General features: G+C 40.3%; 1 protein-coding gene and 1 long non-coding RNA gene across 9 annotated transcripts in view; one reads left to right on the top strand and one right to left on the bottom strand.

Moving 5' to 3' along the window:
* CCDC158 (coiled-coil domain containing 158) overlaps positions 1–26,538 on the top strand; it is a 108,630-nt gene that overhangs the window by 25,709 nt on the left and 56,383 nt on the right. For all 8 annotated transcript variants that reach the window (XR_011970434.1, XM_072624040.1, XM_072624039.1 and 5 more), the window contains 8 exons: positions 1,920–2,140; positions 3,025–3,134; positions 9,636–9,963; positions 10,304–10,380; positions 11,601–11,711; positions 12,169–12,283; positions 23,282–23,401; positions 24,564–24,761. Coding sequence is in view for 7 of the 8 variants with exons in the window: in XM_072624040.1 (XP_072480141.1) it covers positions 1,920–2,140; positions 3,025–3,134; positions 9,636–9,963; positions 10,304–10,380; positions 11,601–11,711; positions 12,169–12,283; positions 23,282–23,401; positions 24,564–24,761 (1,280 nt within the window). In the remaining variant the exon portion in view is untranslated. The remainder of the gene's footprint in view (positions 1–1,919; positions 2,141–3,024; positions 3,135–9,635; positions 9,964–10,303; positions 10,381–11,600; positions 11,712–12,168; positions 12,284–23,281; positions 23,402–24,563; positions 24,762–26,538) is intronic.
* Positions 12,783–26,178, bottom strand: LOC140514062 (uncharacterized). The gene is made up of 4 exons (XR_011970435.1): positions 25,902–26,178; positions 25,062–25,268; positions 23,275–23,427; positions 12,783–12,871 (listed from the first exon to the last, which is right to left on the bottom strand). It is a non-coding gene; the product is annotated as an uncharacterized lncRNA (long non-coding RNA).

Below are 26,538 nucleotides of genomic sequence, written 5' to 3' on the forward strand. Positions count from 1 at the left end.
AAAGAGGCTATTGAGGGAGGAGTCTTCTAATCAGCAGAGGGGAGCAGAGATGAGGCCATCTTCCTCCCTGGACTTACTAAGTGTCCCTTCCACCAAGGTATTTTCTTCCCCCTCTTTTGCATTTATTTTTGCATATGTTTTATATTTATCAGCATGTACATTATTCCCCTCAGTAGAACCCATGGTTGTCATTGTATCCCCAGGGCTTAGCACAATGGCTGGAAGATAGTTGACATTTAATAAATGCTTGCTTGCTTATTGAATGAATAAATGGGTAGGAAAAGTTCTTTCCAGTGGAGAAGGGAGTAAAGTATATGATATCCTTGGAGAAGAGCCAGATTTTCATTAAAGTGAGAGGAAATGTTGGTTGAAAAATTCTATAATGTAATGAGATAGAGTACAATTTCTTTCTTTTCTTTTTAAATTTATTTGTTTTTAATTTTCTACATTCACTTGCACGAACTTTCGATTTACTCCCCTTTCCTTCCTTTCCTCCTCTCTAAGACAATATGCAATCTGACATAGTCTCTATAAATACATTCATATTAAACATTTTTTTCACATTAGTCATGTTGTAAAGAAGTATTAGAACTAATGGGAGGAGCCACAAGAAAGAAGAAACAAATCAAAACAACAAAAGAGAAAAAGAGGGAATAGTATTCTTTGGTCTACATTCAGACTCCATAGTTCTTTCTCTGGATATGGAGAACATTTTCCATCATGAGTCTTGGAGTTCTCTTAGATTCTTGCATTACTGAGAAGAGCCAAGTCTATGAAAGTTAGTCATCGCGCTCTGTGTCTGTTACAGTTTATGTTTTCCTGCTTCTGCTCTTGTCACTCAGCATTAGTTCATATAAGTCTTTCCAGGTTTTTGTAAAGTCTGCCTGCTCATCATTTCTTACAGCACAATAGCACTCCATTACATTCACATATCACAATTTGTTCAGCCATTGCCCAATTGATGGACATCCCTTTGATTTCCAATTCTTGGACACCACAAAAAGAGCTGCTATAAATATATTTGTACATGTGGATCCTTTTCCCATTTGTATGATCGTAACAGCAGGGACCCCAGCATACACAGGAGAGCCTATTATACAGGTTCTTAGATCTGCTTTTCTAAAAGGAAAGCAACTTTTGAGGGGTCAACAATCACTTTTAATCAAGCTCACAAATCATTCACTTAGTTCAGGGGAAAAAGTCAGCATCCTGAACTTCAGAGAAAATAACAGATAGGACTTCCAACTGTCTGACCATAAGTAATATATACCTCACAGATCAATAAATCCACCTCTCTGACCATAGATGCATAGTTACCAGAGAAAGAAGCACCAACATTTGAGTTTTCAAAGTGTGGGGAGGGTCTGGCTCCTTAGTAGCTGCCCAGAGTCTCATCTGGCCAAACAAACACTTGCAGTGAGTAAGCCCCCAAACAAAACCTTATCTCAGAGTATATCTATACACACACACACTTTTCAGAGCCAGAGGGCATCACAACCCTTGAGAACCAGTGCCTCATTAGAAATGAACAAAAGGTGTGGGCCTTCCTACAAAATAAATCTCCCCTAATCAAGTTTCCCTTAATGAGAAGGCCCATTAATAAATCAGGAGATCTTTAACTCTTATTAACATTACTAGAAGTGGTATTGCTGGATCAGTAGAGCACTATTTCTAAAGGTGTAGTAGAATGGGTGGAGTGGGTCTGAGGAGGAGGGAGGAGGGCTAGGCAGCAGTCAGTGTGGGCATGCCAGAGGCCAATGTGCCAGCCACAGTTGCATGCCAGACTTGGGGACCCAGTAGAACAGTAAGCTTGGGAGCTTAGCCTTCTACCTCAGCAGAGCTGAAGTCCATTTGCTGCAGGGCAGATGCCTCTGAGGCTGTCAAGAGAAGGGTGCAGTGACTGTCCTCTTGTTTTCCAGGTTCTACCAGTCCATTTTTAGTGTCCACTTGTCTTCGTGGTGCAGTGAATGAAAACCCTTCTGCACCTGTGACTCACTTGCAGAACCCTTTACTCACTAAGTATGAAATGGAACTTGAAAGCCAGCGAAAACTGATCCCTTACCCCGGAAAGGAACATATCGAGCGGGTTTTAGAAGAGTACTCACATCAGGTGAAAGACTTACAGAGAAGACTGAATGAAGTGAGTTCTCCTCTTCCCTCCCAGGGCTTCTAGATGCTCAGAAGAACTTGGTGTGTGAGAAAAAAAGGGTAATGAATAGTGTTGAGAGAAAAAAAGGTACAGCGTGACCTCATGTATCTCTTCACATGTACCTGATCTTTCAATGCCCAGAATTAAGTTGATGAAAAGTATTCAGAACCATTCTGAGTAACATTATGGTTTGGGCGCATATGATGAGCTTATGATCTGGGCCTTTGACACTGTTCCTGCTTGATAAGATCACCCATACTTTGGCCATGAGGACTAATGACCCTCCTGTGTTCTGCTCTTTCTGGCTTAGCTGTCCTTTTGTCCACTCCTCAGATGCTTAGGGTTTCTGATGAGAATAAACTAGAAATTAATTCAAGTTGTATAGTAAAACTTAACATGGTCACTAATGTGTATGTTAGGGTAGTAGGTAAGTTTTGGTGTAAGAATATCAAATTCTTTCACAAATTCCCTAGTGATAAAGAAAAAATTGCTCAAGACAGCTGGAGATAAGTGAAAAACCTTGTTAGTTGGTCTGTGAACCAAGCGTGCAGCTGCCCATGAGCTCTGTGATCAGGGGTGGGTTTGACTGGTAATGTCACCGCGGGATGTAAAGTGCAGACACCACTATCTGTCTGTGTCTTATAGTGAAGTTTGGGCACAATGTAAATGAACAACATTATCACGAAATGGTGCTGTCCTCACCCAAAGTGCTGCAGGCCAAATAACTTGATACCTACAATGTGACAGGCTTCAGGTCTGGGGGATTGTGTGAGGGGATGACACATTACTGTAGAGGAATGTTCTTTACTGCACCCAGAGTGATGAAAGTTAGTGTAGAATAACAGTACATGGAGTCTGTCCTTGAAACCTTTCAGAGTGCCGAGCTGCATGAAAAACAGAAATTCCACCTGAGGCAGTCTGTCATTGACTTGCAGACCAAGCTTCAAGAGATGCAGATGGAGAGAGATGCTTTGGTGGACATCAGGTTAGTGCTTGTGCCACCAGTCCGATGGGGCTAGCGTTTTATACTCTCATGGCCATGGACATCAGAGATGGAGGTGGTAGCTCACTAGCTGGGTAACCTTGTTCCAAGCTTACATCAATTGGCTCCCTTGATCTCCACTACAAACCTGTGAGGGAGGTGAAGACATGGAGGCAGAGAAAGGGGCAAGGACTCGCTCAGGGTCACACAACAGGGAAGTGTCTGAGGCTGGGTTTGAATTTCCAGTGGTCTCCACCTTGTGCCCCCAGGAGACCGGTCAAAGACATTCTATGGTCCAGTCTAACATTAGGTTGTGTGGTCCTGCAGTGGTGTCATACCTCACCGTGCCAGTGGAAGATTGCTGATTTGGTGCTAAGTTGATATTTTGTCTAAAAAATCAAAATATTTGAGCCTTTTGCTTTTGTACTATGTGTTCACTATGTTTGATTCTCCATCCTCTTGTTGACCGACAGGCTTCCACTTTGACATTTAGTGTTAGCCTCAGGATTACCTTGTTGAGCATGTGTAAAGGCATTTATGCTTTTATTCTAGCCAATGATGCCATCATTTGGTAAGGGGGATGAGCCTGATTCCATGTGGGACTGGAGTCTTAATTTCTTAATCCAGGACTTGCTGGGGGGTGGAGCACATCCTTCTTCCCATCTATGTGAGAAGGCTGTTAGGGGATAATTTAGGGAATACTTAGAAAGTGTTGAGGATTATAGAATTTAGTGCAGGAACCACCTTCAAGACTAGCCTGATAGATTTACACCTGAGAATGTAGAGGATGTAGATGACCAGCCTCTTCATTTTACAGATGAGAAAGCTGAGGCCACACAGTGGTAATGTAATTTACCCAAGGCCACACCAAGAGTGAGGGGCAGAGCTGGGGCTTGGATCCAGGGTCTCAGCATCCTCTAACCCAGCATTTCTTTTCACTGAATCACAAAGTCCTCTAGACTAAATTCCTCAGTTTACAAAGGTGGACCCTGAGGACCAGAGAAGTTAAATAAATACCTTGTACAAGGTTGGAACACTATGGGAAAAGTTTGTAATATAAATTGAAGATGTTGGTTGGCAGTGTTTTGCCTTTCCTATTACATTGGCTAAAGAAAATGCACCCTTAATGGAACCTCATCTTAAGTGGGTCTCTTCTGATGGAGATCAGTTCCAACAAACATACAGATTCTTCTCTGAGGCCTCTTGCTTTTCCTTATTTTTGTATTTTTCCCCATAATAATAATAATAATAATAATGTGCATAGATTACCTAGCACTTCATAATTTATAGAAGTGTTTTCCTTGCCGCCCTGGGAGGCAGGTAGTATAAATATGAGACCGATCTTACAGATGAAGACATTGAGGCCCACGGTCACCTGGCTAGTCAGTCCCAGAATTAGCACTTGACCTCAGGGCCAGTTCCCTTACCACTCTTCTGTATTGATTTCACCATACGATGCTACTTCTCCTCTAATCCATGGGTTCTCAAAATGTGTTTCTTGTAGTCAGTCAACAAATATTAAGTGCCTGCTTTGTGCCAGGCACTGTGCTACACTTTGGGGATAAAAAGGGAGACAAAGATATGGCCCCTAGTCTCAAGGAGCTCCTAGTCTAATGGTGTGCTCAGCAGGCAAACAACTGTGCAAAAATCAATAGGGAATATTTACATGTAATAGATTGGGGCTGACCTCAGAGGAAAGCCTGAAGAGGACAAGGAGGGTGGGGCAAGACTTCTTACAGAAGACGGGACTTAGCTAAACCTTCAGTCATTAAGCATGCTCCAGTGATCTTTAGCATGAACTCTTGGTTAATATAATATCTATATTTTGGTTAATTATAATTAGGATATTTAATTGAACTCACCTAATCTACATAAAAACAAATGCTCCTGATTAATTCTGGTGAGGTTTAGGGATATTTACACAAGGGAGTGATAGGGAAATTGGTCTGTGTGATCTTTTATATTTTTAAACAATTCACTGACTGAAACATTTGAATATCCCCCTTGAGGATCATTCCTTCTCTACCCTTTGTCTTTCCCCTGACCTCATGTGGGACCCCTGTGCTGTTTTTGCTTCTGCTTGCTCTTTATGGTTAGAGGATAACCTCTCTCCATCACACCTCTCTGAGCATGGAGCACAGGAGGTGAAGCATTTCGTAAGCACTTCCTGTGTGATGGTGCTGAGCCAGAGCCAGTGAACTTTAATAAGGGCCTGCTGCATGTTAGGCTGAGTGGTGGGATACAGGGAAAGGCACGAGAGTCCCTGCTCTGCCCTCAAGGAGATGTCACCAGCAAAGCTGGAAGGGGAAGGGGTGTGGGGTACCCAATGTGTGGGCACCATGGAGTCATGCAAGTGTGTGTGTGTGTGTGTGTGGGAGAACGAGCCAGTAAGAAATGAGGACAACTTCCTGTTGCCTTCCATAGAGAGTAGAGAGTCTGGGCAGAGACTGTATGCTGGCTCTACAATTTAGAGTCAAACACAGCCCCCACACCCGAGGAGCTCATATTCTAATGGGGAACACAACCATATAGGAAGTTTCAACATTGAGATGGTGGCCGTAAGATAGGGTGGCAATGCATCTTGTCATTTCCATAGCTAGGACCATTGTTTTTAACATTGGACCATTTGACAGTGCCAGGAACTTCCTTTTCTTTTTGGAGGGGGAAGGCAAGGCAATTGGGGTTAAGTGACTTGCCCAAGGTTAAACAGGTAGTAAGTGTCAAGTGTCTCAGGCAGGACTTGAACTCAGGTCCTCCTGACTCTGGGGCCAGTGCTGTATTCATTGTGCCACCTACTGCCCTGAGAATTTTCCTTTCTGGATCTTTAGTAGCCATGGGGGCTGCAGCACCTGGGAAGGCCATTCCTCACTCACATCCTCACAAGATTTGCTTCCCTGGGGCGAGGCCTGGAAATGGTGTGTTTTGGGTTTACTTGTCGGAGTGGCAGTTGGTAGTTGGCATTGTTGGCAGGTTGGTGATCTCCTCTATTTGTTTGATAGTCTTTCCCTTTAGAGCTTTGTAAATTGGTTCCTTTTCTTCTTTTATCTGGTTAGATGTTTCTTCCCTTTCTCTTTTCCTCTCAGTCACATAGATTACGCCTTCCTTTCTTCATCTTCAGCTTTTTCTGTTCATTAGTTTTAAAAATTTTAATTTTCCTTTGCCTCTTTCCAGAAAAGATTTTTCTCTTTTCCCTGTCCATCTTCTTTTTCTGTTTTTCTCTGGGCCCTCATTCTGTGATTCGGGACCCCTGTCACTAGTGTCTCTTTTCTCTACATGCAACCAAAGCTCCCAAGGTTCCATTCAAGGCTGTCCCCCAGACACTTCCTGCTCCTGCCATGTAAGACTTGCCCCTTGAATTCCCTTTCCCACTGTGCTTCACTTCCAGAATTGTCATTTCCAATGCCAGTTGCAGGTATCAGAGAGGATATTGCCTCCATGGCGGGACCTCTCCCCTACTATGTCCCTGATTATGCATCCCCACTACTGATCTACACCCTCTTTTGTTGAACCTTTTTTCAACATTTGCTGGAACTCTCCCTGTGTCCATAGGAACATTCATCAAAAGAAGCCCCTCCCACTTCCAAAGTGAGGCCTCCTTTCATCCCTGCCTCTCCCCTATAGGCAGATGTGCTGAGTGAGCTCAGGGCCAGTGAGCCCTAGGTCATGGGTTTGGGGAGATTTTTTTAAATTGTCGTTTGGATTCAGCATATCCTAGACCATGGAGATCGCTGAAGTTGCTTTGTCTTTGGTGCATAATTTGTTTTGGAGACATTTGAGAGGTTGTGGGGATCAGAGAAAATGTCTTGTCTGCCATCTTGTTGCTCACATGACTCCAAAGTTCTCTTGGACCCACTTTTTATGACATCACTATAACCAGTCCTCACTTCAGTCCCGTTAAAAGCTGAGATAAGGAAAAAAAAAGTTTGCTAAAAATAAGTATGGTTAATGAAAACAAATCCACACTGTGTTAGTGTCCAAAAATGTCAGTCTCCTTCCGCACCCTTTCAGGTGCTGGGCAGCATGCTTCATTGTAGGTTTCTGGAGATCAGGGTTCTTATTCTCAAGTCTTTCAGAGTTGCTTTTCTCTACAATGTTGTTGTTGTATATATTCTTCTCTTGGTTCTACTCCACTCTGTATTGATTCATACTCTAGGATTCTCTGAAATAATCTTTCATAGTTTTTTATTCCATTCCATTAATATACGGCAACTTATTTATCCCCCAATTGATGGGTTCCCCTTTAGAGTCTAATTTTTTTGCTTTCCCCCCTCTTTTAACCTTTTTAGGATCAGGAAATTTGTTTTGCTTTGGGGAGCTATTCCTTCCCCAGTATTATCACCCTCTTAACCACCTCCTTAATTTCCACTTATTTCTACCCCAGATCGATTGTTTGCAAATATGTGTATTCAACCATTTTTTGACTCATTCATATAAAAGTGATGTTCATATTATGCAAAACTGCCATCCCTTCCTTCGTGTTTGAATATGCTTCTCCATGCATCCTCTTTGAGGGGGTGATCAGAAGTAGCAAGTTCCACTTCCTTTCTACTGTACTAGTATATTTCTTGCCTATCCCTTTCCCCTCAAAACCCTTAGCACAGTTTTCCCCTAGTCCACCAAAAACAAAAGCCAATCAACCAACCAGACAATTCCCTTAGTACCCTTTGAAGATATTAAGATTTTCCTTCCCTCATTAAAATGTCAGCAACACATCATCATATAACTCCTTTCAATTGCTTAAATAAATCTACCCCTCTTGGTTTCTCTTGAGTCTCGTGTTTCAAAGTTCCTACTTTTTGTCAGAAATGATCTATTCCATCCTTTGAGAATATTGTATTCCAGGCTCTTCACTTGTTTCTAGAAGAAGCTGCTTGGGCTAGTGTAATCCTAACTCTTTCTCCTTTGTATTCTAGGATGCTTGCCGTGTTTTTCCTTTGATGTAGAAGCTCTGGGTTTTGGCTATGACACTCCTGGGACTTCTCCTTTTGGGGATTCTTCCAGGAGGTGATAATGAACTTCTCTCTCTCTTTACTCTGCCCTCTGATCTTAACATATGTGCATTTTTTCATTTATGGTTTCTTTAAATCATAATGAATTTCATAGGGCCAAATGATTCTTGAATTGTCTCTGCTTGACCTCTTTTCCAGGTTGGTTGTTTTTGATGTATAATATTTTCCTCTATTTTTTCAATTTATAAAAATTACATTCTCATATATCTTACTTTTAGAGTCATTAATATCTGTTTTTCCTAATTTTGAAGGAGTCCATTACTTGGATAGATTTTAATAATTTTTGTTTTAAGCTATTTCTTCTACTTCCAATTCTTGCTTTCAGGCCTTTCATCTCATTTAAAAAAATCCTTTGCTTGAGTTTCTTCTGGATATTCCTTTAGTTCTTGTGAAAAATCTTTTTTTTTTTTTCCTTGAGTGTATGCTTGCAGTTAAAATACAGTTTACACTTTCTTTCTAGGTGAGATTTTTTTTGGATCTCTAGATTTGCAGTAACATTTTTATTTTGGCTGGGGTCTTCTTTGGTTCATTTCTGCAGTTTGAGTACTTGAATTGGGGCTTTGTGTGAGGGTCAGGTTCTACCTCTTGCTGTGCCTTTGGAAGGGGCTGGTTGGCCCTGGATCACCTTGGTTCCTGTGATGACCTCTATTTACCTCCCTCCTTTTGGTCCCCATACATCTTTGTGATTCAGAGTTTTGGATCTTCAGGCCATCTATGGTATTCCTGGGCAGTGACCTACAGGCCTCAGAGCCCCTGCGCTTTGTCCTTGTTTGAGTATCTCTGTACCTCATGGGTTGCTACTTCTCCCTGAGTGGCTTCTAAGGTCTCTTATTATTCACGTGTTTCATTGTTGTCTGACTCTTCATGACCGTATTTGGGGTTTTCTTGGCAAAGATACTGGCGTGATTTGCCATTTTCTTCTCCACCTTATCTTATGGAAGAGGAAACTGAGGCAAACAGGGTTAAGGGACTTGCCCAAGGTCATACAGCAAGTAAGTGTCTGAGGCCAGGTTTGGACTCTATCCATTGTGTCACCTAGCTGCCCACTAAGGTCTCTAGGAGGTTGTGACCACTCCAGGACTTTCTAGGGAGCCTTCCATTCCTATTGCCTCCAGACACAGATCCCTCCATGCTATTTGTATCTCTGGATGGCCTTTGGTTACACTGAGAAGCTACTTATTTCTCTGCCCTGGCTCTGGATTTGCTGCTGATCCCCATTCCTGTTGCCTGTGGACTTTGTATGATTTTCAAATTCAGTTTCAGTGTAAGATAATTCACTTAGTATTATTTTCCATTGAGTTTTTTGATCATTATTCAGTCTGTTGTGAATTAACAGATTTTTTTGCTGGAATAGGTATGTGGGAGAAGTATTATTTAGATATATTTTTAGTTCTATATTCACCAACTTTTTTAAAATTACATATTGCCAAGATAAAGCCAGCTTTGAAAATGAGTCTAAGTATTTTTTGTTTTCCTCTTTTACTCTGTTTCATAGACGAAGGGAGAGTCATTCTCAGGAGGATGTAAGAAATCAACTCCAAAACACAGTTCATGAACTTGAAACTACCAAGCGCCTTCAGGAGGAGATGTTGAGGGAGAACAGTAGTCAGACGGAGCAGCTCAGGAAGGTGATGCTCAGTAATGAAGGAGTGCTCCAGGAAGTCCGGGCCATTCTGGTGGACTATGAAGAGACTACTGGCAAGAGAATCTATGAGCACGAGACCATCGCGACTCTCCACGTCCGCAACTTGGGTACTGCTATCAGTAAACTTCTCAGAGAGCTAGACACGGAGGTGTCTTATCTTAAAGGGAGGATTTTTCCAGTAAGTGGTGAGAACATGATTTTGTTTTTTTTACCAGCTAGTTTTAGGTCCTTCTATATGCACTATATTAACATTCATTGAAATACCATCACTGCTGGAAGGTTGGGTTTGGCAGGTATTCCTGATGGGGTAAGGGCCCATCTGGGCGTGTCTTACCGCCCTCCCTGGAGTCTAAGGGGGGCAGAGAAGGTCGGGAAACTGGCAGAGCAGCGTCTTGGGATTCTGCTGCTTGGTGTTCAGTGTTATTGAAAATTTGAATATCACCTGAAAGAAGGCCTGGATATGCAGAATTCTCACTAACTCATCCCAATCTTTAAAAAAAAAAAACAACACAAAACAGGTAGAAGATCAACTTGAATCACTGAAAACTGAATCACAGAACAAAATAGAATTGCTTCTTCAGCAGCATCAAGATAGGTGAGTCTCCTCCCTTCAAGGCCCTGAGGCCCCTGGGGATTGGGCTTGGGGGAGAAGGCAAAGGGGACAGAGGGCTGTGCCTTGAGTCAGGAAGACCTGCTTTGTAGCTGTGTGATCCTGCCCAAATCACTCCACCTGTGTCTGTTTCAGTTTGCTCTGAAGTCTGTAAAATGGGGATAATTATAGCACTTACATTCCAGGGCTGTTGTGAAAATCGAATGACTTAATATTTGTAAAGCACTTTACTAGCCTTAAAACACTATGAATAAATGGCAGTTGTTTATCATCATCATCGTCGTCATCATCATCATCATCGTTACATTACTATCTTCATGTTTCTAGGAAAATTAGCCAAAAAACAAAAACAATAACGAAAAACTAAGCTGTTTAGTCAATCACCCAGTAAGGCTTTATTAAACACTGGCTTATGAGCTATGAACTGTGGGAGCAAAGACAAAATCCCTGCTTGCTTAAGACTGCTGTCAGGGAAAACCAGGTGTATCCATACAAGTGAATAGAAAATGGGGCCACAGTCCAAACAGTAAAAGTAAATTCCATTGGGAGGGTGTGTGTTTGTATGTGGGGGAGAGTAGCAGATGAGGTTACCAGGAGGTAGCATTTAAGCCGAGCTTTGAAGGGAGCTAAGGATTCTGTGAGGCAGAGGGGAGGAGAAAGGGCATGCCAGGCCTGGGAGACAACCTGAGCAAAGGCTCAGAAAGAGGGAGTGAAAGGTTATGTATGCAGCACAGTGAGCACACTGATGATAAGAGTGTGTGGTGTGTAGTCTCTCTGTAAAGGCATCATGTTGGGAAGGGCTTTAAACACCAAAGAGAAAGGTTTGTGTTTTGTCCTACAGGCAGTGGGGAGTCACAGGGAGTGACGTGGTCACAACTGTGCCACAGTAATACCACTTTGACTCCTTGTAGAGCATACCCTGGAGGGGGTAGGGCCTTGGCTGGGGACCTGACCCAAGTTTATCATTTCTAGTAAGCTGAGTGGCGCTGGAGCTCACAGTGTGAGCTGCTGTGAGGAGGAGTGTGGGAGGTCTGGAAGCCCTAGTTGGGGTGCTGACCTATCAGGTATTTTTTAGTGCGGATTCCTTTCATGAATGGTCCTTTCCAACTCTTTCTTTCTATGGCGCTATCATTTATGACGTTTACAAGTTTATAATTTGGTGAAATTCTCCCCATCCCAACTCTGACCATTCTCTTTCTTTCTAGGATCGAGCAGTTAATGACTGAACATGAACTTGAAGTAGCGGGCCTGAGTGAGAAAGCTAGCAGTGCCCGGAGCCAAGCCAACAGCATCCAGAGCCAGCTGGAGATCATTCAGTAGGTGTCCCATTGCCTGGTCTGAGCAAGTGCTTAGCCTCTTTCTGGAGATTTCCATTCGTGTTCTGCTCACCCGTTCTTAAGGGTCCAACAAGGACGTAACATTTTTTACTTTTTAAAAATAGAAAAAAACCTCTTACAGCTAGATATAATTATATATGTAGTTTTTTTATTCTGATCAGATTATTAACCAAGTTCTTGAGCTTCTTTAAGTAAAAAAGTATAAGAAAGGTTTCTATTCCAAGCTACAGAATAAACACTAAGAGAATTATATTTGTTATTATAAATATTGATATTTATTAAAAATTATTTATAACTTCAACTAAACTTTTTAGTCGTCATCTTGAGACAAATTCTGTCAGACTAAGAGGTCTAGTTCTTAATGGCGGTGCTCCCCTTAGGTGCCATACTTGTTATTCTTAGGTGGTTTGTTTTTATTTTTCTAAACCCTTCTTAGAGAACAAGCGAGGAATCAGAACTCCATGTACATGCGGCAGCTCAGCGAGCTGGAAGCCACCGTGTCTCAGCTGCGCTCGGAGCTGCGGGAGGCCAAGAGGATGTACGAGGACAAGGTGAGCTTGGGTCTGGCCTTAGACGTGCAGAAATGATGTCATGTGAACTTAGCCCTTTGTGTTCTGAAAGCAAGGTCACTCTTCTAGACAGTAAGACTGTAATTCCAAAGTAGAAGCCCTTCTAAACTGGGATTAGACAGTACATTGTGTCCTGTTCGCACTTCACGTAGAAATCACAGTTACTAAGTTTTTCGCTGAACGTCCTGTTCAAGGTCACTAACTCAGTAGTGATGAGTTTCTAGCTTTACAGTTTTGAAGGCAGTCTCAAGTGGGAAATCAGTGAAAACCTGGCCGCCTCTCTGGCCCTAGTGTGTGGCCCCCAGCTCAGCACATCTTTGACCTGCTGGTCTGTACCCAGAAAAGCAAGCTGACTTCGGTGTTACTTTTAATGCAAAACAACTCTCCTGAACCTCCCTATTCTGTAGAATTATTGCAATTTTCTTCCTTTTTACCTTCTTTTGGAAAGTAATGAGTTGATGAGATTATTTTTTTAAGCGTCCATGTCTTCTCATAAATCCACCATAAATGATCCACTCACTACATGGGCAGCCTTTCTTAGGTTTTTCTAATCTTTTAGACCAAAATTTTCTATTAGTAAAAGATCATTAAAAGTAAAGTCAATAATAATTGTAAATTAAATAATAAATAAAAAATAATTAGAAGTAAAGGTTAAGTATGCTACCCAAACTATTGCATAATGTATTCCAAAACTAAGTATGAACCATTCAAAAGATTTTCATCTATTGTTTTTAATTCTTTATACAACAGCTTTCATTCATGAGTGTACTTGATTAAGAGATGGCTTAATTAGAAGTTAGACTTCTGGCAAGCTTAGTCATTTGGAATTGTGCAGAAAACTTGGAATTGATGGAGTGTGGGGGGAGGGAGGAGAGAGGTAGGGTGAAGCTTGAGCCACTGGACTAAGCCATGTATTTATTCACTAGGAGAACTCTCAGCTGGGTACTCAGCTTACTGACTAATATTTTATACATAATCCCAATAACTTTGGTGACCTGATTTCTTTGACCATGGCAAATTTAAAAGCATTTTATAATACTTAAAAATACTGACAACATGGGTGAGGGTGGGAAAACTAACTACCCTATTTTTAGAAGAGTTAATGGTGCCCCTGAATCATTCAGGAAAGGCTAAATTAAATTCAGTATACTATATTTAAGAAAGCAGACAAGTGTGAAATTATATTTTAGAAAAATTTCATAGGACGATTTAAATGAAGAAATAGTTCTTCATTTAGTTTTGAAGGAATAAGTGTTAATGATATGGGAAGTTCACTTAGGTGGAGAGCCCATAAATGAGCATGATTGTTACATAAATCAAATTTACATTTTTCACAGTACATTTGCATTAATTAATAATTTGTCCTCATCAAAGCTGATTAAGTTGATAAAATTCCCCAGTGTGTGCCATCATTCACATAAAGTGCTTCATGCATTAGCACCTATAAAGTATTAGTCTCTACCTGAAGCCATTTGCAGTTTCTGGAGACATTCAGCAAATCTCAAGACACAACAGTGTTCACTTGTTGCGACTTTAGTTGCTGTTACTTTCCTGGGAATGTTGTTTGGAAAAACTACTTCTGTAGTAAAAAGCATTGCTGGTGATTTGCTAATGATTGCACTTATGGTTTTAACTCTAGAGTAGTGTTTTGACCCATTTTCAAACGCATAAAAAACCCTGGGCTTTGTGGGAAACAGACCATTCATGCGGTGCCTTGCAGTGGGAGTTTTTCTGATGGCCCAAACCCCTTAGGACGAAATCCTCAATATTCAGACAATATTGATAGCGTGACAGGATCTGCAGATGTTTGGAATTCTATTGGCAAAATAAGTGAATGGATGGCTGCATTTTTCTCTCATCATCTGAAGAACTTGGCAACATATAGACACAGTGATAATCAAACACATATTTTTCAAATTTTGATGTGGTTCCACTGATCACCAATAACTCTGACAGAACAAAGAGTAAGCAGATTCCATTTAACTTTAGAAATCTAACTTAGGAAAGGAATATGCTATAGTATTTATCTTATCTTAATAAATCCTAATTTTTTATCTTGGTAAATCCTAATTTGGGTCACCAGTCTCTACAAATTTAGTCAGCTATTAATATATATAAGGCATTATCTGATTGGCATCAAATTTATGTGAAGAGGGTAATAAACTCAGATCAGAGAGAATTTTTATTTAGACTGAAATGCTTGAAAATATGCAAGTGGGGAAAGTCTGTTTGAAATTCAACTTTGCATTAATAACTTTAGGTCCCTATTGGTATCAAACAATGTTGTGCTGGGCCTGAGTCAGGGAGACCTCAATTCAAATTCAGCTAAAGATATTTCCTGTGTGACTATGGGCAAGTCACTTAGCCTCTGTTTGCCTCAGTTTCCTCAACTGAAAAATGAGGATAATAATAGCACCTGCTCTCCAGGGTTGTTGTGAAGATCAAATGGCATATTTGTTAAGTGCTTGGCATAGTTCCTGGCACCTAGAAGGTACTTAATAAGTGCCCATTCCAAGCCAAATATTCCCTTGTCTGACATAGGCTTCCACAATTTATATAATTTATATTGGCATCATTATGTCATAAAGTTCATAAAGGTCCATGATGTGAACTTTGGTTTCAGATTATTCATACTTTAATTTTTATGAATATTTTTAATGAGTAGAGCTTAAGAATAACTGGGAATTTCATTTTCTTTTACTCGATCTTTCTCATCTTTTATGGCCCTTGTACTTAGCAGTGATACAGCTTATGAAAATACTCAGGCTTCATTTTCTTTGTCTCTGTTTCATGGAAAGTAGAGTATGTGGGTGCAGCTAACAGCAGGAGCAGTGAGGGAAAAGGAAGTAAAAGAGAAGCCTCCTGTCCATGGCACTGAAGGAAGCTGTTGCCCACTTGGTGGGCAGCTGCTAGGCTGTGGGAGGCTGTGACCTGTTTAGGGCCCCTAGGAAGAGAGCGTGACTCAGCTGGGAACGTTTCTTTTGAAGTAAAAACAGGATGTTCATATTGGTCAGAAAACTGGTTGTGTATGAGACATCTTAGATGTAGTGTATCATTTATAAAGCAGTATCTTACTGTAACCCTTTTCCCATTCTTTTCTTTCTATTTTAGGAGAACCTCCAGATCCCCTTTACCAGTAGAATCTGGACCAGTAGAAGCTGTCACTATTGGCTCTGTAGTTTTGGCTTTACTCTTAACTTTCGCTTTTTAAAAACAAAAATAAATCATGGTCTTGATCATTAGTTTATTTTTTCCTATTTGAAAAGAAAATTGGGACTGCATTTGGTGCTCAGAATTGAGGATTTAGTAGCACTGGCTAGAACTGTGGCCAGTACAGGAAGACACTGTGCTAGGCATGCTTGTGCCACAGCATCCCTTCCTGCCATGGGCCTGTGTGATTTTTAATCCCAGAAAAATTAAAAATAAAAAAGATGATACAATTTGGTATGATTGGCCATGCCCTTTTGAGATTACTGGGGGATTATTATGAGGTCCCAGATTCATTTACCCAGTGATCCAAACTAAAACATGTGCACACATGCATGCACATGCACACATGCAATGTATTTAGACACATACACATACACACCCACACATATTCATGTAATATATTTGGACACATACACATGCACACACACAAGCAGTGTATTTAAACACATATAAATGCATATGTGCGTGCGTGCGCGCGCACACACACACACACACACACACACACACACACACACACCACCTAGATGGTGAAAGGGAAAACCAGTGCTGCTATTTTAAAGAAACAACCCTTTGAGAGGTCTTAGCTATCAACATCTGTTCTGAACATTAAAAAAAGACTTTTCTTTACAGTGTTTTGACAGCTGTCAATATCAGCTCAGCTGCTATTTCAGTGGTTTTCCCTTTCACTCTCCATTAATTACCTTTTTTTATTAAGTCAGAAAAAATTTGTAATTACCACCAAAAAAGTGAAAGGTAAAAGCAAAGCTATAGCAGTTGAGTCCAGTTTTGTAACTACCAAACAAACATGCCCGCAGGGGTCTGGAGGAACTTCTCTCCCCTCACTGTGCCTAGGCAGAGAGCTAAGACTAGGCTGTGTCCTTACTGTGCTACATCTGCCCAGCAAGGTATATGTGATGTCTTGGTTACAGTCATCAAAAATGCATTTTAAATGAAAATGATCAATAGGGTATCCCACCATAAGCCAGATGGACACTTGGCTGAGGGCAATAATGATTTCTACCAGGCTAGTAGCAGATAATGGTAATTTTATTAACTTTACTAACATTAACAGTAGTGGTTGGGAAGGACAGATAAAGGGAAAGAAAACTAGAAAACAGCCAGCTTTGTCTCTTATCATTTGAACACGCATCCCTCCCCCACAAACAAAACAAAACAAAAAATCCCAAACCAGAGAGTTCCGAACAGAAGCCTTACTGTTATCATTCTGCAGCAATAGACAGAGTTTTACTTAGCTGAGTGTTCCTGCTTCTTTTTAAAAAAATATGCCTACAATTATTAACTGTCTAGAGGTCTTTCTTTCCCTGAGAGTGCTAGTAAGGATTGAGAGATTCCCATCTGTTGACAATGTTAATCCATATTGTCCCAGGAAGCCATTGAGCTCCAGAGTTTGAATCACTATATTTATGCCCCAAGACAAGGAGCTGATTTGAGAAATGATTCCTTTTTTGGGCAGCTTTGAGAGTTGTAGTAGCTACATGGCACAGTGAGAAGAATTAGTGATGTCTAAGAGGAGGATTCAAACCTGGGTTCAAATCCAGGCTCTGATGTCCACCAGCTTGTGGAACCTTGGTCAAGTCCCTTGTCTGCTCTGAGCTCCATTTTTTCATCTTTAAAATACTTTCCATAATATTTGTGCTTCCTAGTTCGTGTCACAAAGTTTAGTGGAAATTGTTTTATAAACTTTAAAATACAATAGAGATGTGAGCAATTTTTATCTGTGCCATTTAACTCTTCGCTCAACCAGTTATCACTTATCAGGTACCTACTATGTGCTAGGAAGTGTGCTAAGCCCCAGGGATACACAAAGAGGCACAAGTCAGTCCCTCCCAGTTTAATGGGGGAGAAAACAAGCAAACAAATATGTCCAAAACAAGCCATGTACAGGATAAAAAGGAGATAGTTAACAGAGGGAAGGCACTGGAATTATGGGGGGTTTGGGGAATGACTGCCTGTAGGAGGTGAGATTTTAGTTAGGACTTAAAAGGAAGCTGGGAAGGTCAAAAAGAAAAGCAGCTGCATTTTTTCTCACAACCTTTGTGTGAAGATAAATGCATAGTTAAATGAACATGTGGTTTCAACATTAGGCCCATGAATTATTAATAAGTCTAAGAGTTTTATAATATTGAAAAGAAAATTTACTGTCTACTTCAACATCAGCTTTTCATGGGACACAAAGCTTTGAAATATTTTAACATGTTTATTTGTTGTAGAGAATATTAGAATAAACATTTATAGTTGGTTTTATAAGACTGACATCCCAGGTTTATGAAAAAAGTCACAGGATATTGGGAGTTAGAAGATTTGAATTCTCCTTCTTTGACTTTGGGCAAATCAGCATCTGAACTTGGATGTCAGATAAGGCTTTAGACACCAAAGCATATTGTCTTATTTCTAATAATGCATGATAACCTAAAGATAATTTGTGAAGGCCCAGGCTCTTATAAAATTTCATGTATGATGTTTCGAAGGAAACGCTATGGGATGCAGACTGGGGGGAAATCCAGTCCCTTTGTTCAACTAACTTGAAGATTGGCTTGCAAATCCTTTTAAAATTAGAAGGTAACATTCACCTAGCAGTTCTCACTGTCAAGGTTTAGTTTCTCTATTGAAAATACGTAGTGATGGGGCCAGGTTTTCATAGTGATGGGGTCAGGTTTTCATAGTGATGGGGTCAGGTTTTCCCAAGCAAATAATTCTTTTCTTGCTGTTGTAGGCTCAGCTAATTTCCACAGGGCCAGGTAACTAGGCAGAATTTCCATTTATTTAGTATGTGCAAAAATGAATAAATCACCCCACAGGCCATTGGGCAAGTATCTGATTATTCTTTTGAAGTAATCTAATGCTGCATCCCTGGTCATTAGTGTCGTTTTGTTTAATGCTTCTATATTCATATATACACTTACATGTGTGTTACATTCAGATAATTTAAATTTAGTAATCTTTTTGGAAATGCCCACGATGTGCACAAGCTTCGTATTACTGGAGATTCAAATGTGAAACAGTCCCAGTCTGCTACAAGTTAGGGTGTCAAACAGATGGTCAGAACACATGGTTGGGCCCCCAGCACTCCCAAATGTAATAAGGAAATACTTAAAATGAAAATACAATAAAACATAGAGAACATTATATTCTAAGCTAAGCCAATATGTGGCCCATGATCATCCTTATGTACAAAGGAGTTTCTGCTGGAGTTTACATTGCTTCCCTGCAGTCTGCTGGTGTGGGTGAGTGAGAAAACAGCATCTACATAAGTAGACCTACAAGAAGATACTTGAAGAGGGAAAACATAACATGGGAGGTAGCAGGGGGAGGATGAAGGGGATGGATCAAGGAAGTCTTCGCATAGGAAGGAGCACGTGATCCAAGCCTCAAAAGAAAGAAGACAAGGATTTGGAAAGGCAGATGTGAGGGAGTGCTTTACAGGCATCAGGAATGACTTGTACTTGTTGAATGAATGTATCACATGCATGAAGGGGTGTAATGGGGTGTCCAGTTCTTCTGGAACAGAGGAGTTAGAGAAGGTTGAAAAGATAACTTGGAACAAGATGGGGTTGGGCCTCAAATGTCAAGCCAAGGACTGTGCCTTTTACTCCTCAATGGGGAACCACTGAAGGCTTGTAGGCAGGGGTGTAAGAGATACCTGTGCTTCAGGAAGAAGATTATGGCAGGTCATTCACCCTGATGAGGCGAGATAGAATGGACAGATACCCAAAGAAGATCTGAGCTCACCAAACAATTTGTCATTCTGACACTCAGTTTTAATGGTTTATTGGACTTGAAAAGAGAGAACCTGGGTTCAAATCCTGGGCTTTGTCTCTTACTATTTATGTGATCATGGGAAAGTCATGTTACTTCTCCAGATTTGTAAAATTTGTAACTGTAAAATGAGGGGATTGGTCACTGCCAGCTGTCCAAGGATAGTTTGATTCCTGTAGTGTATAGTGAGTGGCCAATCATATGAATGTTGCCTTCTCATTCAACCTCTGGGCACAGTTAGCTCAGATGGTATTGTTCACCCCTCCACGAACTTCACTGAAAGAGCTGTAACAGGTGAGGAAGAGACTTCCAGGTAGGGCACCCTCCACTAGCACTTGTCAGTCAGGAATCAAGACTTTGGATAGATTGTTGAAGAGGAGGAGGAGCAGATCCTGTCTGCTCTGTCCCTCTGGTGGCTGCCAATTTTAATTCCTTTCCATGCTAAGCTCTGTTGTTTCTATACCGCTGAAGGACAATTACTGTCAGCACCCCCTAACTTTTCCCCGTAACAGCAAAGACTCAGCCACTGCCCAATTACAGATCTGATTCATTGTGCATTTATCATTCATGATCAAACCTCTGCTGTTGTCAGAGAACCGTTAGCAAGTTTTAAAATCAGAGAGTTACTAATAAACATAATTGATTTTAACAAAGGTAGAAAGTATGTGAATAAATCATTAGGTATTGATAGAAATAAAAGACTCATAAGTGTTGACCTTGCTCATTTTTTCTAGCTGGGGATATTAATTTGCATTCACGTGACATTAACAGTCAATTTTGGGTTACTTCTTATCTGTTCCTTCAGTTTGCGAATTATCCATGTGCCTTACTGCTCTCTTCTTTTACCCTTTGCCTACCTAACTTTTCTTTCCTCATTTTTAACATTGGTGTAAAGGACAAAAGATGGAAAGAAAGCTAAATGAATTGATATTTGTCAGTCTAAAAAATAAAAAGTCCAAATCCAAAACTTAAGAGAAAAAAATAGATTCTGGTCAAAAGAAAGCTGTGGATTTCATCTGTTTATGTTATCACAGTCCCATAATACCACAGATAATTAAGATGTGACTATGTAATAGTTAAAATAATTCCATCATAAAGAGAATTAAAGTTGAAAGAGATTTTAAGGGTCACTTAGCCCAATTTCCTTGTTAGAAAAAAAATCTTCATTGATATTCTTAGAATCTAGGGGCATCAGAAATTTTCCTTTAGTATCAAACTGTTTCATTGGGCAAGAGATAGCTAAACAAAGTTTTTTAATCATCATATGTATGGTTCTGAGTTTTCTTCTCTTCATGTGAATGAAAAATAAAGTTAATAACCATAAATGACGTCAACCAGAGGAACGATGTTTTTGTATATTTTGGTTGTTGTTCAGTCTGACTCTTTCTGGCCCCATTTGGGGCTTTCTTGGCAAGGATCCTGGAGTGGTTTGCCATTTGTTCTCCATCTCATTTTACAGATGAGAAAACTGAGGCAAACAGGGTTAAGTGATTTGCCCAGGGTCACACAGCTGGTTAAGTGTCTGAGGTCAGATTTGAACTCATGAAGATGAGTCTTCCTGACTCCAGGACTGGTGCCCCATTTTGCATATTTACTATATCAGAAGTTACAGTAATTATATACTACTGAAAATGCAGGTTTCCAAAGCAAGTTTAATGATGAATCCCATTATCGTAATATGTACAGCTTAACACAGAAATGAGGACTTGATCACTGGAAGCAAAGAATGTCATTGCTTTCCTGATCCCAAAACACTAAATACAAAGAGGAACCCCTGGAAAGTGGCTGCTAATATTTGGGTAAACTGACAGTTGTAGCAAATAATACAAAAGTCAGCATTAAGACCGATCAAGGTTGTGTGTCCAAATCGTTCAATAAGCCTGTGTGGAAACCTGTCAACTAGCATAGTGACTAGGAAAATGTGGACACTTGCAAAGATATAATTCCTTATCACTGGAAGTACTAAACACAGGGATATCTAATAATGTCTGATAATAAACTAAATTGTTACTGCCATAGGTTAGATTATACAGATAAGCTCTTTTTCCTCCATTTTTTGGTACACTGATTTTATATATCTTGTGTAACACAAATAGAAGATTAGATTATTTGGTTCTTATAATCCATAGGGACGTATTGGGGACCATCTCCAGTTCTCCTGATCTGTACCTGACCACTGGAGCTAAATGGTTCCGGAGGAGAAAGTGAAGCTGGTGACTTTGCATAGCCCTGCCTCACTTAAATCCAATTCACTTGTGAGTCATGACATTACATTCCTGATGTCAAGGTCCTCTTTGAGAATGAAGGACAAACAACAGAAACGCTAAATCTTTGACACTTGCCAATTTAATGTTGTCTCACACAGTAAACGTTTTAAAAAACTTATTATAAAAATCTTTGGTGCGAAAGGTCTATAGACATAAAGACACTCAAACTAGATGGAAAATCATATCCATAATGAGTGTGAAAAATATTCACAATATTTCAAGTTTGGGCAGCAGGATGTGACTTCCTGTTGCATGTGGAAATAGAAGAAAAAGATTTATGTTTAAATATAGCTCTCAGTCCGAATAATTTGCCTTCTGAATTTTTTTTTTTAGCAATGCATTCTTCCTCATGCTTCTCTGTGCTCTGTATATCTGGCCTAAGGCTATCTATAAAGACTGGAGACCATTAGGTGGATTTAAGGATTTAAAAAAAAAATAGTTACCAGAAACAATAAGCCTTAAAAGAAGGCAAAGGGGAAAAAAACCATTACTTTTAGACAAATTCAAATAGCACTATATCAGAAGGCAACATTATTTAATGTTTTTTGCCATTTTTTGATTTGATATTAATCCAAATATAATATTCTAAAAAATAACTTTTCTAAGCAAAATACTATTCAGGTCCATTTTAGGGTAACTATCAAATGAAAATATGAAAATGAGAGCCAGATATGTTATATATTGACTCAAATTTGAGCCATACCTGACGCTGTCAAAGTATTTTTCAGCATTGATCAGAGTGGTAAATAAATTTACATATTAAAGTACGTGCCATGTCTAAGTCTGAGCTCTTGTGATTCAGTGAGCCTCGGTCCTTTCCTGGCTAGTGAAAAATTCCAGACTTCCCTGAGGTTAGCCCAAACTATGCCCTAGAAAGGCTGACTCTTTAATATTATTCATATTAATTTCACTTGCCAAGAGATATTTCCTATAGCTAACTTAACAATAGGTTGGCCCTCCAGAGTCTATATATTATTGGCAGTTGATGACTATGATGAAGGTATGTTGTTGGCTTTCTCTAGTGGTTGTTGTGGCCAGTATTGAACGTGCATGACTCTTTTCAGATCTGGCTGTGGCTTGAACCTTGGCCAGAGTATGGACTGTCACTTTTCATCTTGATCTCTATTATGGAGCTTCTAGGGTAAGGAACTGGGTGTTCTCTCATGGAACATCTGGTGCTGTAGGGGAAGGTTTGTCATCTAAGTGGTGTGCCTACAATTGTAAAGTGTATGTCTGATTCCAAAGGAAAAGTTTAATGAACACTTGGCTTAACTTTTTTATCATATTCAAGGGACAAACTATTGATGACTTTGATTTTTTTCTACTAGTCACTGAGGCTACAGTATGACTACATACTACTGAAAATGCTGCAAAAGCCAGAGAATGGAAAAAAAAAAAAACAAAAGGAATCTGATATTTCTCAGTCTATCAAAAAAAACACCAAACAAACTCAAAGAAACCCAAAACTTAAGAGAAAAAAATAGACTCTGGCAAAAAGGAAGTCTAATACCACAGATAACTAAGATGTAACTACATGATAGTTATCAAAAATAATTCCATATAATTAAACAGAATTAAAGTTGAAAGAGACTTTAAGGATTACCTAGTCCAATTTCCTTGTTGGGAAAAAAAATCTTCATTGATATTTTTAGAACCCAAGGGCATCAGAAATTTTAATTCTAATTTTAATTAATATAATCCTAATTCTTGTGTGCTTACCCTTTAGATAGAAGATTTGGAGAAACAGTTAGTCCTGGCCAACTCCGAGCTGAATGAGGCCCGCAGTGAGCGTGATCAGTTCAGTCAGGAATCTGGAAACTTGGATGATCAACTTCAGAAGCTGCTGGTAGGACCGTCTGCTTAAGACAGGAACTACAGAAAAAGATTTGAAGGAATATTTTTTCTCCCAAATGTCAGTGAAATTTTCCATAGAACTGTATTTGCATTTTAAAAACTCCAAATAATGGTGTTTAATGTGTTTTGCCCTTTGGATGTTGGTATGAAAACAGATTTTTTCTAAGTAGTGATTCTGATTATAAGCAAATAAAATTTGCCATCCGCACATTTTACAGTTGGCACTGCTTGGGTTTAGGATTAGGAAAGGAAGTCTTTCAAACAGTTAAATAATGTACTGGGGCAAAAACCAGTGTTCAATATAAAGTCAAACTGTTCCAAACTACAAACAGGTTAGCTATGCACCTGACAATGCTAAATGAAAATGGTGCCATAAATATTAAAGAACTTATACTTCCTTCCCCTAGCAGCTCAGCCCCTACTGAGGCAGGCTGCATGAAGGCAGCTGGGTGGCTCTTGGAGGCTCTCACACACCCCACCAGCAAAGGGTGTGACAGAGGCATAACTGTGATACCCATCCAGACCCAAAGGGGACATGGACAGGAGAAGTGGTAAAGCTGAAGCCCTTAGATAGAAACAGAGTGGTGGACCATCTGTGTTAGGAAACCTGTGGCAATTCTACCTCCACTCTCCCTTGGGGAGACAGCCCAGTGAGCTAATATCAGTATACTTAGTGATCCTTTTTTACAGTTTTAGGGGAGCATCTAGGTGAAAAATGTCTATAGTAATTAACCAAGTTAAATATGATTTCTGCTTTTTAGTACCTGGTGAGATACAAAATGGCCAGGCCTCCCAAGGCCTCCAGAGCTTCCAAGAGGTCACCTATGGTTAAAAAGTAGTACTTTTGCACTCAAGTTAATGTGACCTAAGAACGTGATATTGTCACATCAGCCATATTACTATATATTAATTTTGTCCCTTTAAAAAACCAAAATAATCTCCAATGTGCTAGTCTCATTTTTGGGGGCCTTTTAAAAATTTTTCAAGTTTTTTTAGATAACATCAAATCAGATACTCAAATCAAGTTGGAATGACAAATGAACCAATGCAAAAGGCTCTTTTGAATCTCATAAAAATTTTTGTGAGGTGGTAAAAGCTCATCAGAGACAAAGGGAAGTGTAAATGTGATTAATGTGGTTGTGAATCCCTTGTAGGCTGATTTACACAAAAGGGAGAAAGAGCTAAGTTTGGAGAAAGAGCAGAACAAGCGACTCTGGGACAGAGATACTGGCAACAGCATCACCATCGACCACCTGCGACGGGAGCTGGATGACAGGAACATGGAGGTGCAGCGTCTGGAAACCCTGGTGAAAACCATGAAGACCGAGTGCCAAGGGCAGATGGAGCGCCAGGTGAGGCCTCGAGGCCCTGCTGCCCGACTGTCCTCTGGGGGGTTAGCCTGACTTCTTTTTGGTTTAACTTTGGGAAGCTTACTGGCAAGACTTTTAAATGATAGATGTAAATTTCTATACGAGGGCTCTGTATCCTCTGTAAAAAGAACGCAGGACCTTTTATTGATTGACTGTTATTATTATGGCCATGGAGGCCTGGGTGACTAGCAGATCTTCTTCCCCAGACAGATTCTTTTTTGGGAGGGTTGGGGTTGTGTCCTTTATTACCAATGCCCCGCTAACACTCACCACCCAACTTACTCCGAGCTCACAAAGTAGTCAGGTCCAGATCTGGCACAGAGCCAGAGCGGGACAGAATCTTAGAGGCATCAATGACAACTCTTGTCCAAGCAGGAGTCCCTTCTACAACAGTCCGACAAGTGGTAATTGAACCTTTGCTTGGAGTCCTCAAGGCAGCCCACTCTAAAATGTCTCTGCAGCTTGTCGGATGATTCTGAGTTCTGTTCTCTAGAGCAAAGTGAAACCAGTCAAATCCCTTTCTTCCTGAGAGCCTGTTTAAGTATCTGAAGATAGTGTAATGTTCTCCCTTCCTCCCCAACTCCAAGTCTTCTCTAAGCTAAATATCCCTAGTTCCTTCCATGAATCCTCCTGAGACTGGGTCTTCCCCCCTCCCCCAGGCATTCTCTAGTTCTTCATTGTGGACCCCACAACTGAGCTCAAGAGTCCAGAAATGGTCCTGACCATGGCAGAGAACAGCAGGGCTACAGAACCTTCCTGCTCCCCATGGCTATGCATGTCTCTCTTAATGCAGTTGAAAAAAAAAAAATTAATGGCCATATTTATGCTATGGAACTTGCAGTCTAATGGAAAACCCAGATCTTTTTTCTTCATAGACTTCCATGTAGCCACATCTCTCATGTTTGTACTTGTGATTCTGAGTTTTTGAATCAGAGGGTGAGATTTCTGTCTGTTAAATTTCCTGTTATTAGATTCAGCCAAGTGTTCTAACTTATTGAAATCCTTCTGTACCCTGACTTTATCATCCACTGTATTAGCTGTCCTTCTTAAGAGTTTGTTATCTGAAAATCTGGTAAGCATTCCATCCCAGTCATTGTTAAAAATATCAAACAGCATAGATACCTGGGGCATGACCCTGGAGTTCTCCTTCCAAGTTGACATGGATCTAATAGAGGCTGATTTTTGGGTAGGGCCATTCAATCTAACTGTTGTGCCTTTGGGCCCACACATTTCCATTTTTTCCCCCCATGATAATAGCATGAGACACTGAGTGGAATAGTTTGCTAAACTCCAGATAAATCTACACCATTCCTCTGGTCTCTCAAACTGATAGCCCAATAACAAAAGAAAATGGGGAGATAGGACCTGTTCTTCATGAGAGACCAGGAGGGCTCTTTGTGATTGCTGCTTCTTTTTCTAGAAGTTCACTCCACACTCCTTTAATAACACATTCTAGAATTTTGCCTGAAGTTCCAGTTGGGCTCTACAACCTTCGGAGCCTTCCACTCTGGAACAGCAGCACATTAGACCCTGATGACTTTGTTAAGTCCTCTCCAGCCTTGTTGCTGTCACCTTGTCAAACTGACTTGAAATTAGCATATGCCAGGCTTCTATTCTTCCATTGGAGATAAGCCTTCAGAGCAAATTGAGTTTGCTTGTTTCATACTTGAGTCCATTCATTAGTTTACATAGAGTAAGTGCTCTATACACCGTCACCATGTTGTCTGCCTCTCCTTTTCATTCTTCCAAATCCATGAAG

Source organism: Notamacropus eugenii, chromosome 7, assembly GCF_028372415.1.
Source record: "Notamacropus eugenii isolate mMacEug1 chromosome 7, mMacEug1.pri_v2, whole genome shotgun sequence".
NCBI lineage: Eukaryota > Metazoa > Chordata > Mammalia > Diprotodontia > Macropodidae > Notamacropus > Notamacropus eugenii.